The 14344-nt window shown below is 36.7% G+C and overlaps 1 protein-coding gene across 7 annotated transcripts in view; it reads left to right on the forward strand.

Moving 5' to 3' along the window:
• METTL15 (methyltransferase like 15) overlaps nucleotides 1-14344 on the forward strand; it is a 248811-nt gene that overhangs the window by 143067 nt on the left and 91400 nt on the right. For 6 of the 7 annotated variants that reach the window (XM_042904248.1, XM_042904250.1, XM_042904247.1 and 3 more), the window contains 2 exons: nucleotides 6593-6784; nucleotides 10771-10949. In XM_042904248.1, coding sequence (XP_042760182.1) covers nucleotides 6593-6784; nucleotides 10771-10949 — 371 coding nt within the window. Of the gene's footprint in view, nucleotides 1-6592; nucleotides 6785-10770; nucleotides 10950-13876; nucleotides 14191-14344 lie in introns of those variants that run through there. The other variant, XM_042904251.1, reaches the window with a different exon arrangement.

Consider the following 14344-nt stretch of genomic DNA (forward strand, 5'->3'; position numbering starts at 1 on the left):
CCACCACTCACCACTGCGTATTTCTTGTGATGCCTGTAGAGGAAGCTACTCTGTAATATAAATTCTAACTCCATAGAAGAGAATCTAGAGGGAATTTTTTTTTCTCCTTCCTACTTTCAAATTCACTCCTAAATACAAAGAAAGTGGTACATTGTTTGCAAAAATGCCCACTGTAATCCCTCTCTTTTCTCTACATACTCCCTTGTAATATGTCTTTACTATTTTTATCAAGAGGTGAATCTAATTTTATAGCCTTTGAACCTGAATTGAGCTGTGGGCTTCCTTTGGCCAATGGGATATTAGAAAATCCCATTGGCATAATCAGAAACTTAAAAAGTACTTCTGTATTGGGGTTGTCCTACCTTGCTATTTTTGGAACTTGACCACTCTGTGTTGAAGGTTGGGCTAGCTGGCTACATGGTAGAGACACATGGTTTACCCCAGCCAACTTCCCAACATGTAATTGAGGCCAAATGAGACCAACTAAGCCTCAGTCACCCACTATCAAAAGAATCACCCAGTTGAGCCTAACCTAAATTGTTGATGCACAGAACATGAGCTGATAAATAATTGTTGTTTTAGGCTAATAAGTTTTGGGGTAGTTTGCCACACAGCAAAAGTTAAGTGATTCAGAAAGAATCAAGACTGTCATTAATCATTTTCAAGGACCATTTTTTGTTTTTGTCAGTTGTGTATGTTTCTATATTTGTTTGTTATGGAAAAGTTCATTACTGTACTTGAGGCTAGAGGCATATAATGACTTAAAGCATTTATTTAGTATTATTGGTGAAGGTGGAAGAGTGTTAAATCCTATGAGGAAAAGTATAATAGTGATGGTTTTCTTCCCTAGCCTGTCTCAGAGTTAGTCTCCAAATTCAGTGTTTTTTGAACATTTATGTTCAGACTTCATATGTTTTAAATTGTGTTACCTGATTCTACACAAATAAGTCTTCTCTCCACGAAACTGAAAATTACATATCCCTGGGCAGCCAAAGTACCTCTTTTGTATCAAGCATTTTATAAACCATTGGAGTTTTGGGGTTTTAAAACCAAGATGGATAGATATTCATGTTAACTCCAAGGTGTTCAACCCTGTGAGTTGGATCCACTTTTATAATTTGTAGAGTAATTCATCTTTAACATCCTTACACCCTTATTATTAGACTTTATGTGCAGTTAGAGGAGTGGTGATGTGCCACATTCAATCCTAAATCAAATACACAGTGAGTTGTAACTACTCTTATATCACCACCGCAGTATATCCCAGTGCACCTTAGTCCTTTATAATAAACAGACCCATCACTTGTACTCAAAGTGCAGATGACTTGTTAGAATCAAGATTATCACAGAGAACCTCATAAATGGCTTCCAGCAACCAAGGTATTGTTGACACTCTACTGCTAAGCACTTTGGCTTTTCCTGGGCTTGGGTTGCAGAACCGTTCTCACATAGGATGTGCTTTGAGTCACAGTAGTATTCTGCTTACATCCTAGGGAGCCTAAGGTGATGACACACGATGATGACAATTTGAACAAATTGTGCACTTGTAATTATGGCTAAATGTCCTGGTTTGCCTCTATTTTTTGTGACCATCATGATCCTCCCTGGCCAATTCACACTTTATGTTACTTGTTCTAGAATCCTTGTGAAATACATATGCAAAAAATACTGAAAATTAAAATTTGAAGGAAGGGAGGAAGAAAGAGAAAAGGGTGCATGGAATGTGCCTGTCCAGGAAAATTAGCCTGAACATAATTGTATATATGAAATAATGCCCCAGGGTCTGAAGTTAAGGCTGAGTTTTCATGCGACAGATTGGTCAGTAAACATTGTGGATGGTTTTTTGACTGTGAGAACGATCTAATTCTGGAAACATATAACTGATTTCAGCATCAGAAAACTCTGCCTTAATGATCTGCCATATGATTTACTTTGTGCTATTGCCACGTGGTTACTTTTGTTCCCATGTGACATTTTCATACTTGTGTTTTACACTGAGTTTTGTACCACAAGGATTGCATTTTTATTATTTACTAATAGGCATAAAACTGTGTGAGTACTGTGTGTTAAACAATTATGTTTGAGGGTACGCAAGAATGCAAACACTCCTTATAAGATGTTACTTGTTATTTAACAAGTATGTTAGCTTCAAGCAGGATAATAGCTGTAATACTAAGGAATTAAGACTGGGAAGTAGTGATTTGTTGGAGGTTTTGCTGAAATATAAAGAAGATTCTGTGGTTAAAGGTAATACCTGGATCCTAAAGGGTTGTAGAGAATGTGTAGGGCAGAAATTATACTTAGATCCGCAACATTTGACAAAACAAAGCTATACAAACACAGTGATGGAGGAAGCTTAGCAACTGTGTACAGGAAAAAAACTGAAGGGTATTAGGTACCATAAGGCAATGGTGTGAAATCAATTCTAAAATTATTTTGATATCGAGCTGCGTTAATATAGTAACTACAATAAGAAAAGGCCAGAATTGACTTTATTCCATGCTGATCATTATAGAATTTAGATCAAGGGGCATAGGCAAACTGGAACACATTCAGAAAAGAGCATCTAGCATGATAGATTTTCTTTTTTAATGGAGAATATAGCAGAAGAAACAAGAGTATGGTTTGGAGGAAAGAAGACTTAAAGGAGCATGATAGCTACAATAGTTATGATGTTTGTCTGCCATAGTAAGAGAAAAAGCATTTCTAACTGGCTTCAATAACAAACAACTTATGGGTTCATGTAACTCAAAAGTTCTAAGACAAGTTGGATTTTATTTGAGTCTCAATCTAGTGGCTGTTTGGCCAAAAATGGTTACTCTCTCCTTTCTTTGGGTCAGAATATTTGCTGGCAACAGTCCAGGCAGTGTGCTTCTTTAATGTCAAGCGAGAATCTGAAAAACCTTTTTCTTCCTATATAGTTCATTGAAAGAAAGAATAATTTTCTCTTCCTAAATCCCTAGGAAATATCTCTTGTATCTCACCGGCTAGAATTGTGACATATGCCAGTCTCTGAACAAATTATATAGGCTTGGAGATGGTTTGTAAATTAGGATGGCTAATCACAAATCTACATCTTTTTTTTTAAAGTTTATTTATTTTTGAGAGAGAGAGAGCAACAGAGGAGGAGTAGAGGGAGAGAGAGACAGAGAATCCCTAGCAGGCTCCATACTGTCAGTGCTGAGCCTGACACAGGGCTCAGACTTATGATCTGTGAGATCATGACCTGAGCCAAAACCAAGAGTTGGATGCTTAACCAGCTGAGCCACCCAGGCGCCCCCACAAATCTACATCTTGAGCTAAGATACTACATCTGTCAAGATTCTCAGGAGAAATAGAATCAGCAAAAGATACCCACATACACACACGCACACACACACACACACTTACATATATTGTATTATATATTGATATATATTATAATTTATAGACTATACATAAAATATATTTTTATGTATAAATTGTGTGTGCAAGTATATTTATTTTGAGAGAGAGTGCATGTGTGCAAGCGGGGGAGGGGCAGAGGAAGAGGGAGAGAATCCCAAGCAGGTTTCACCCTTGTGTGCAGAGCCTGCCGCAGGGCTCAGTCTCACACCTGAGTGGTCACCACGTGGGATGATATTAAGATTTGGTCACTTGAGCAACTGAGCCACCCAGGCTCCCCCAAAGTGAACTGATTATTAACCACATCTACAAACTACCTGCACAGCAACACCTTGATTATTGTCTGATTAAATAACTGGGTACTGTAGCCTAGCCGAGTTGACACATAAACCATCATAGATATAATGAGTCTCTTCCAAAATACATGGCTGAAACGTTGACGTCCTGTTGAAACAGAGATTGGCAACTAAGAGGTAGCCAACAAATATCCCCTACAATGACCAACAGAAGAAATGTAAAAGGCTTCCATGGTTGTGAGTTTTCAGTTGTTTTACATAGACTGACACCAAGAGGAAAAATTGTAGAAATAGTGAGGAAACAGCTATCAACTAAAAAATAACTAAGAAAACAGTAGTGAGTTCTTATTATTGGCAGTGTTCAAACGTGGACCAGGGGATTGTGGTGTAAGGCCTTAAAATTAAATCCCAATATTATGTGTTCTTGACATCTGAGGAAAACTAGGAGATCCTCCAGTGGACCAATCAAAAATTGTCCTCCCCACTGTGCTCCCACAGATAAAGTCCCTGAGCCAAATGACCCTTGTTAACAACATCTGCTTATCATTGAAAAGCAGGTTTCAGTTCCCTGCCCGTGGAATTACTCAGACAAGACAATCACTTTCATGGGAATGAAGGGCCACCTGCTCTTTTGTTAGTATAAAACCTGCATCCTACAGCCTCTGCCTGCCCATTCTGTCTGTGAGTACAACCCTCTTGTAGCCATGCAGGGCACATGCTGCCCTCCTCCCCTGGGCTGTAAGTGTGTGTGATTAATAAACTGTCAATCTCATCTGTCCAGTGGTCAGGTGCCATATTTCAAGCAATGTCCATAATCCTAGAATGGGAATCCTTCCCTCACCAATGGGGTGAACGGGAGGTGGCTAAAAAATAACTGCCCCCCCCCCAGCCCAGTCAACTGTGATGGTGGAGAGGGAAGAGATTCAAACATCAGTTAAATAATTGGAATAAGTGATTTGTGAGTTGCTTTTCAATCCCATGATTCTATTTTTTGTGTTCCCGGTATTAGTATTAGCATTCATTTTATATTTTCCAAAGACAGACATAACAATCCATCTTTCTACAATTAGCCCCCATCAGGTTGTTTCACAGACTATTCATTTGTACATTTCTTCCTCTTAGTTCAAAGCTCGGAAAGCCATGCTTTATTAATTTTTATATACCTTCAATTAACATAATGCCTGAGAGATAGCAGATATTCAATGAATTTTTGGGGAGTGAATCTGAGAATCACTTTCTCCATTCGAATTTGGGAAGAAATTACCAATGAGCAGTGAAATTCTCCTTAAACATAACACATAAGTAAACATCATAAACACGAATTCCCCAACACTGTTGAAATCCAAATTCACCCTATCCACCTGTAGATGGAGGGAATGAGGTCTTGGGAGAGTTGCCATTTTTTTTTCTCTTCTCATTCCCCATCCAAAATGCATACCAGTTGCCCTAAGGCTTCCGAAGAACCCTGCAGGCAGCATCTCACTTTGTGTAGGAAGGAGAATTAGTATAGCTGCAAGGTGATCCCAACTTCTTGCCTGTCTATTGATTTTGAATGCTCCATTGACTTCAAAATCCCTGCTGAAAGCTAAAACATGCTTCTGCAAGAAGGTATTTATTTTAAGCATAGTTTCATGCTTCAAGTATGCAGCTACACAGTACCCCTATCCTAAATTATGGGGAAAATATGGAGAAAGCTAAAATGCTTGGCTTGAAGATGTTTGACATATCTTTTTTCTGTGATCTTTACTTTATTATTTGTTGTAATTAAATTGGCTTACTCAAAAATTTATTTTTTCCAGTTTTATTGAGATAGTAATGCATATAGCACTGTATTAAGTTTAAGGTGTACAGTGTAATGGTTTGACCGACATATATTGTCAAATGATTACCATGATAAGTTTAGTTAACATCCATCATATGTATTCACTTTATTTATCTGGACATTTCTACCTTTTAACCACCTTCATCAAATTCTCTTTTTCCCCATCTCCTACCTCTGGTAATCACAAATCTGATCTGCCTTTTTTTTTTTAATCAATTTGGCTTCTTTCTCTCTCTCATTTTTTAAGATTTCACATGTGAGATCATATAGTATTTGTCTTCTCTGTCTGATTTATTTTACTTAACATAATGCCCTTAAGGTCCATATATGCTGTCACAAATGACAGGACTTCCTTCCTCTTTTATGGCTGAATAATATTCCTGTGTGTGTGTGTGTGTGTGTGTGTGTGTGTGTGTGTATGCAGCTTCTTTATTCATCTTTTGGTGGACACTTAAGTTGTTTGCATGTTCTGGCTATTGTAAATAATGCTGCTATGAAAATGGGGGTGCACATATCTTGAACAGAATGTTTTCATTTCCTTTTGATATATTTACAGAAGTGGAATTGCTGGATCCTATGGTAATTCTATTTTTAATTTTTTGAGGAACTTCTGCATTGTTTTCCATAGTAGCTGCACTAATTTACATTCCCACCAACAGTGCACAGTTCCCTTTTCTCCACATCCTCATCAGCATTTGTTATCCCTAAATTTATTCTTTTGATAAATGATATGTGCTTTTTTTCCTAACCTATAGATTTAAGATTTATTTTTTTAAGAAAAAAGTGAATGACCTGATCCGACAAAGGGATTTTGCAAATTCAGTGACTTATTGTATACCTTCACATAGGTATACAATAAATTACATTTATTAGCAAAACTAAAATTACATTAAATCACCTCTGGTGTTGAAACCAAGGATGTAAAGTTTCCATTTCCAAATGTCTTTATGTAGTACTAAACATGTGGTTGGTATAAATATATATTGGTTAAATAAGCTAATAATAGGATACACTTCCTTTCATTGATCATAGACCTTAAGAATTTAATATAACAGAAGTCTTTTCTCCCATCTCCTGGGTTTATTCACAGTAAACAGATCCGAGCTATGCTAGGCCAGTTCAGCCAGGCAGAAGCCTTATTAATGAAAGCTGGAGTGCAGCCAGGGACTTTGGATGGAGTTCTTTTGGATCTTGGGTGTTCCTCCATGCAACTTGATGCTCCTGAAAGAGGTTTTTCCCTTCGGAAGGACGGCCCCTTGGACATGAGAATGGATGGTGGCAGGTGAGTATTGATAAAGCATTTCTCCTCACAACAAGAAATCAATTTTGCAAAAACACCCTGAATTTAATTTCCTTTTAAGACTGCAGAATTCCCATCACACGCCCACACCTAACACTATCCATACATAATAAATCAGTTTTGTTTGCTACTCATTATAGATTTTAGTGTTTCTCTAGATTTGAGATTCTAAAAGAAAAATCATTGCTGTCTTTACACAAAATAGTGAGGAGGATAACTTTCATACTAATTATCTTTTTTATAGATACAATATGGGCTTTTAGACTGCTTACAATATTGATTAATGTGAATCTGAAACAATGGATCCATTTTTATGCAGGCCCAACTATGCCTCTTGTGAGATGTAAAAGGAACTCTACTTAACACATATTCTTTTGAATCCTGCATGAAATGCAGGATTCTAGGGGTCAGTGATTGTGTGTTTTGTGCTGTCTCTTGTATAGTCACTTTTATTTAACATTCTCCAGGGAAATTACAGTTTATGGTACTGTATCCACATAGTACTATATATAGGACAGCTTTACACCTCCTGTTCATTCCTCACCACCATGGAAATACTAGTTTGTTCTCCATTATTCCATTATTCAAATAGGTACATTTGAACACAATGAGGCTCACATTCTAGTAAAGTATAGGGTAAGTTCTTTTAAATCCAAATTAACGTGTAAAGCTTAGATTAGCACTTGTCTCTATGCCTAACACTGGCTTAGGGACTGAACAGCCTGTTCCTACAAAGCTTAACCATGTTTTTCTCCCTTATTTCATGTCCCACCACCACTGCCAAATTATGTATCATGGCCCCTACCTTTGGGAACCTTATCTTCTAAGAGAAATGTTAGATTTTCTTATATCTGAATAAGCAAACCATTCTGTTACTCTTACTAATCTGCAATTCTAGACCTGCATAAACATTTCTACTGAGACAAACAGGTTTTCCAAAATTTCTTACAGTCTATTCAAAGGACCTATATATAAGAAATTTAAGGTCCAATTCAAGTCAGCAAATTCATATTGAGTTGACTTTGACTTCTTTTCCCACAAACTTCTTTGTCCAATGCTAATTATTCACAGATAGCCTTTTCCCCATGTTCTGATATGACCTAGTAACTTGGATTGTGACCCATACTTGCTAGAACCTTTTGTTCTGAGTCTTATACCTTCTTTTTCCCAAGTTGGCATTCATTGAATGAAGAATGTGATCATAAAAGAAAATAATGAAAATCCTTTAAAAAGCAGTGACTAATAGTAAAGGTCAAATATCTTTTCATGTTTGGAGATTGAGGTTGTTGTGCAGAGGTAATAAAATGTCAAGCAAATTTCTGCTGTTCCTATGTCTTGTTAAGGAGGATGCCTTCTGAAATACGAAGAACAAAGCTTCTAGTTAATGGTAGTAAATCCCCATATTGTTAATGTAAAAACTTCTCAGCAAATTGTAGTTGTGAATCAGGGTTCTTGAGGTTTTCCCCTAAGAACCTGAAAATAAAATTTTCCTTAAACATTAAACTCTAAGTCAATACATAATGGATGAGATTTGAGTTTAGCAAATATATCTTAGAAAGCAGGGTGGCTTCCAGGTAGATAGCCCAGACTGTATAACCTGATCAAAGATATTAACAGATCTGAAGAAAGTATATGGCATTCAGAAAAAGGGAGTTCATTCGCATGAATTCATAGAAAAGGAGAATCATGGTAAATATGTGCAATGTTTACCCAAGTGGTATCATGGGGAGAGGGAGGCCACACCAAAAAGTATGGCCAGTCAGATCCTGGAGGCTGATATATCTGTGGTGAAGGTGGACACAAGAGGCTTTCTTAACCTGTTCCGTTTATCACTAGAATCTTACAGCATAGTTTAGTTAGTTCACAGCTTCAAGTACTTGTAGGTCTAACTGTTGTTAGTTGTATTCTTCCCTGAAAGTTAATAAATAAATTTCCACTTATGTTAATATTTTCCTTCTGTTGTTAATGTAGTCATTTTAAATCTCTGGAGAACCGTTAAAATCTCTTACCTGTTAAGTTGGGGGGGGGGCAGATTTTGACTTCTTCATTATGAATGCCTACCCTGATGTGTCTGCTAGCAGCCTGTCAGCTTTTCATAGTGTTGCCCCTTTTGTCTTGTGGAACAATGGAAACCTGTACATTGCTATTCAATGTTAGAATGAGAGTAAAATAAAATGATGCCCATTATTCACTGAACTCTATTTGAGCAAAATGCTGTTTTAATTGTCTCACTTAAAAGTAGAAAGGTATTATAAAGAACTGCTAAGTCCATCTATACTAATCTCAGAGTTGTCCTGGTAGAACTGGACCTTGTCCCTTGGGTCTGAATTTACCATCATTAATAAGGTTTATCTTGATGCTCAGTGGTTTTGGGCAGTTGAATGCACAACTAGGTAAGATGTAGCAGGGATTTTGTCAATGAGGCCAAGAATGATGATGGGAAAATTTAGGAATGGGCAAGATCTAGGGGACATGCACATTCATTGACCTTCTCCGTGTGCCAGACATTCTACTATCTGCTTTACAGCTGCATGCACCCTTAATTCTCCCAACAATCCTATGAGTAAAGCATGGTTACTTTCATTTTACAGGTTAGAAATTGAGGTTTCAGTAAGTTAAAAGTCTTACTCAGTGTGAATAGCAAGTCAGGTATTCTAATCTATGTGGATCTGACTCCTCCTCATTGTTGTTGTTGTTATTATTATTATTAGCAGAACAAAGCCTATTGAGATGGAAACAGGACTACCTTACAGGATGTTCATTGATCTGGGGGTGTCATGGCAGCTAAAAAAAATGAGGCAGATCTGGAAAGCAATGTTGCCTTCTCTCTCTCTCTCTCTCTCTCTCTCTCTCTCTCTCTCACACACAGAGAGAGAGAGAGAGAGAGAGAGAGAGAGAGAGAGAGAGAGAGAGATCATAACAAAATAGGGGACAAGCCATTCTCCTGGAGGCACTAGATATGTTAACAAGGTTTAGGTTATTATTTTTAAGAAGGGATTTTCAGGTGTTTCTTTACAACCCCCCTCTTAGGCCTTAAAGCTCTACCATATCCTTATTACTTAAAGTCCTCACAGTGTGATACTGGCAATCAACCCAACGTATTAATTACAGGAGTAGTAACAATACTGTTAACAAAGCTGTCTTACCAATAAGTAAGTTCTCGGTTCGTTCATCATTTAGAATTCCTTGGCACATTTCCCTAAAGGAAAGTAAACTGCAATGGTCTGACAGAGTGAATGCTGTTTCCTACTATGTGATCTGTTCTGTTTGGCTAGAGGTTTTCCTTTGTCTCCACCACCTAAAATTATTGTCTTAGGCTTATTTAGTACTGTTTCTTGATTACTAAGTTTTACCCCATGGTGACTTTAGTCCTGAGTTTATAAGCCAATATCGTTAAATATTTGAAGTAATATACATTATTGTCATTAAGATTGTTCAGTTTTTTGTGAGGGAAACTGACTGGGAGTACCTTCTTGTATAGACTTTCTAAGTTCAATTTGTGCTCCCATATCAGTACTCGGTTACTTTATAATCTCAGATTTAGTTAAGTTCCTGGGATATAGGCTCATCTAAATATGTCAGTATCTTGTATCTTGTATCTTCTTATAGTGAAAAAAAATCAAATGGTAGTTTAAATTTTCAACAAACTATATCCAAACATTTTCCATTATTTTGGCTTAGGGGAAATCTGCATAAGGAATAATAACTTCGTGAATTAAATGTTAGTAAAATATTTTAATTTCCTGCTGCCTTTGACCTTGATGAATGTCACACACAATCCCCTCTTGCCATTATGATGGGTATTTGAAATGGAAAATCTATTTCATTTGTGTAAGATTTCAGTCTCTGACTTGAAAAACCTCAGATGCTTAGACTGTGTGTGTATGCCTGACTTCAGTACTCTGAAGTCTCACCTCTTGTCAATGAAAACTGACGTCAGCGAACTAATTGGCTCTTCTTGTGCGTAGGTACCCTGACATGCCCACCGCAGCTGATGTTGTGAACGCTTTAGATCAACAGGCACTTGCCTCCATCCTGAGAACATACGGGGAGGAGAAGCATGCCAAGAAAATCGCTTCAGCAATCGTTCAGGCTCGCAGCCTCTACCCCATCTCCAGAACCCAGCAGCTTGCCAGCATCGTTGCAGGTACCCTCATTAATTCTGAACAGTGTCTCAGAGAAAAAAAAACAACACTAATATATGTATGTGTGTGTGTGCGTCTGTATATATATGTATATATATATACATATATACACACACATATGTATGTGTGTGTATATATATATGTATATATATATATACACATATACAGACACACACACACACACATATATACAGACACACACACACACATATATACACATATCCTCCAAACTCCCAGAGGGATTCATTTGTACTTAAAATCATTCAGGATAGAATCTTGCCTATCTTTCTCTCTATATCAGCTTTCTTTTGGTTCTGCAAGCTTCCCTCACCCAGCACCTCTCCCCACACAATTTAAGAAAATATACTATAGTTGCTGATTAGTTGAACAATAGATTGTTTTTTCATGAGAGGTAATTTATCATTGTGCCTACCAAGGTGCAACATGGAATGGTGAGAGCAGAATTTCTTGATCCATCACAGTGGTTGATAAGCATTCTGTATAAGATCTGACATTAACTCTCTTAGTTTCACATTTCTGCATTTTAATATTTTGGGCAAAAGGAGAATTGCATTGCCCAACTGCTAAAATAAAATCTAGTGACTCATACATCTATTCTAAACAACCAGCTAACAAAGGGTATGTGATGTATAGGTTATTCCACTTTGTGAATGCTAACTAAATCAGCCTGAGGGGCTTATTGAAACATTTCATCTTTTCTGCTGTTCGCCACCATAAACCTCTTGAACTTAAGTCTAGCTAGGAGGCGCTTTATTATAGCCTTTCTGTTTGAAGCCAAAGTTGTTTCACAGCTGTGTTCCATGATGAAAGTTTTCCAAGGCAAAAATACAACTCCTGCAGTTATTTAACAGAATTCATGTTACATTCTTTGTCTTGTGGGCCATCTGAAACCCTACATCATTTTTATTTACCAAATGTATTAGGATTTCTTTCCCATGGCCCCTATTAAGTTACCTAAGTAGCTAAAGAAGTGGAGAAAAATAAATAATTGTATAACTTGTAAAAAGAACCTGATATTGGTTGCCTCTAATCTTAATATTATCTATAATTTAAGGAATAAAGCTTGATTATAAATTCATTCAGATCAAGATTTAGGGATCATATAGCAATTTTTTTATGACATAACTTAATAAGACTATATTTTACTTAGTTAGAATAATAAAATATAAAGAGCTGACCAAGTCTTTAAATGTTTTAAGCTTTATATATACCTCAAGGCCCTTCCAACTTACCACTGAGATTCCTTTAGGCAACTAAGAGCACAATTCTTGTGGGTTAGATGATCATAAAATATGCCATTGTATTTGTTTCCCAAAAAGAGTTTGTACTAGTAGGCTGCATTAATTCACTCTCTGTCTTGTGTCCCTTTCTTTCCAGCCCATACTCACTAAACATTACCACCTTACCTTATCTTTTTGTCATGATTTAACTAGCTATATGTGTTGTTCTCTGTCTCCCATATGGAAATGATGACAGTGAAAAGTCACATTTTTTATTCATAAGAAAATCCAGAATTTTCTGGTGCTGAAAATGAAGACTAGGGCTGAGGGCAGTCAGCCAATCAAAAACCTCATCTGATAACTGAAGAAACTGCGACTCTGAGAGGGTCAATAGTATCCTCGAAGGTATACAGCCTAATTAATGACAGAGTCTGTACTAATCTAGAATCAGAGGCATAACTGGGTATTTTTGCCTTTAAGATATTAATTTTTTGGTCTCAAGGTCCTAATCTTCGAACTTGGGGTACTAACACTGGCATTACAGAGAAATTATATCAAGATGTAGAATAGAAACAATTTAAGTACTTTCAGAAAGATTATGATGTGAAAAACGTATTAGGGCTATAACAAATGATATTGTAAAAGTGAGAATATTCATATATGTGTAGGCTTTAATAAATGCCATTAAAAGATTGAGTTCCCCATAATGAGTCCATTTTTATAGTTCAAATCAGCCCATAATAATACAACTTTATTGATGATGATATAATTCTGTAGAAAAGGAAAAAACATAAAAAAAACAGTTTGCATTTTATGCTCATTCATTCACAAAATATTTTGGAAGAGGCTGGTATATACCAGACATTATACTGAGTACTAATGAAAAATGGGTCAGAGGTGACTAGATTAAAAAATGGTAATAGTAAACAAGGTTTTTCTACTTATAGTGGAAACCCTCTTATTTGTTGTAGTCTGAAGTTATGATTGTGTGGGTAATAGAAAAAGTTGGTACATGGGGAGAATTTATAGAACCTATCCATATTTATATATATGGAGATGCTTAGGTCCTAATTGCAGTTCCACAAAGTCCATTCTTACATAAACCATACCCATGGCATACCTTCTACAAGCGCTGATTTTATTTATATTAAAACGAACTTAGAGTTCAAAGGTACTTACAAAGCAATCTGAGCATATTTTCTAGATTTTCTTAATTTTCTACATTTTCATAATTTTTTAAATCTTTCATAATTACCTCACCTACATCTAATTTGATTGCATTTTTTACATGACTTATCTTTATTAAGACTCTCCAAAGTCTCCAATTTACTTTTCATGGGAACAGCAGATGTCTTTCCTTTTGCATTCATATTTCACCAGTTTATGTAACATTTGATTGAATTATTTAATGGCAATAGTAAGTGCTCTTGGCTTACAGCTCTTTTGGTGGAAGCAGGACTGTATAGGAATATTCGAGAGTAAAATACCATGCTGAGACAGTTTAACAGAGAAAGGGATTAATCTGTCAAGTCCATTAAACAGAAGTCTCTTAAGAGAGCTAATCCATGAAGATGGGAAGCAATGGAGGGCCCAGGAAGGTTCCTCTATTAGTTTCATTTCCTAGTGCTGTATTAACAAAGTACCACATATTTGGTGGCTTAAAATAACACAAATTTATTCTTTCACAGTTCTGGAGGCCAGAAGTCCTAAATGAAGGTATCAGCAGGGCTCTGGGGGAGAATAGCTACCTCCTTGACGCTACCTTGTGTCTGGCACTTGCCAATAATCCCTGGTGTTCGTTGGCTTGTGTATGCATCACTGAGTCTCTGCCTCCACTCTCACTATCCCCATACATGTTTTTTGTGTCCAAATTTATCTTTAGTATAAAGACACCAGTCATATTGGATTTAGCACCTACCCTAATAGAGTATGTCCTCAACTTGATTATATCTGCAAGTACCTTATTTTGAAATAAAGTCGCGTTCACAGCTTCCTGGTAAACACAAACTTGGGGGGACACTATTCAAGCTGGTACAGCTTCTAAGCAATATCTTTATTTAACAAACATGTATTTTGTCAAGCTATAATATGCTGTGACTATATCTGGACATCTTTTCTGGTTCTAATAAATTCATGCTAAATATGTTCAAGATTAT

The sequence above is a fragment of the Panthera leo genome, chromosome D1 (assembly GCF_018350215.1).
Source record: "Panthera leo isolate Ple1 chromosome D1, P.leo_Ple1_pat1.1, whole genome shotgun sequence".
NCBI classification, from domain to species: domain Eukaryota; kingdom Metazoa; phylum Chordata; class Mammalia; order Carnivora; family Felidae; genus Panthera; species Panthera leo.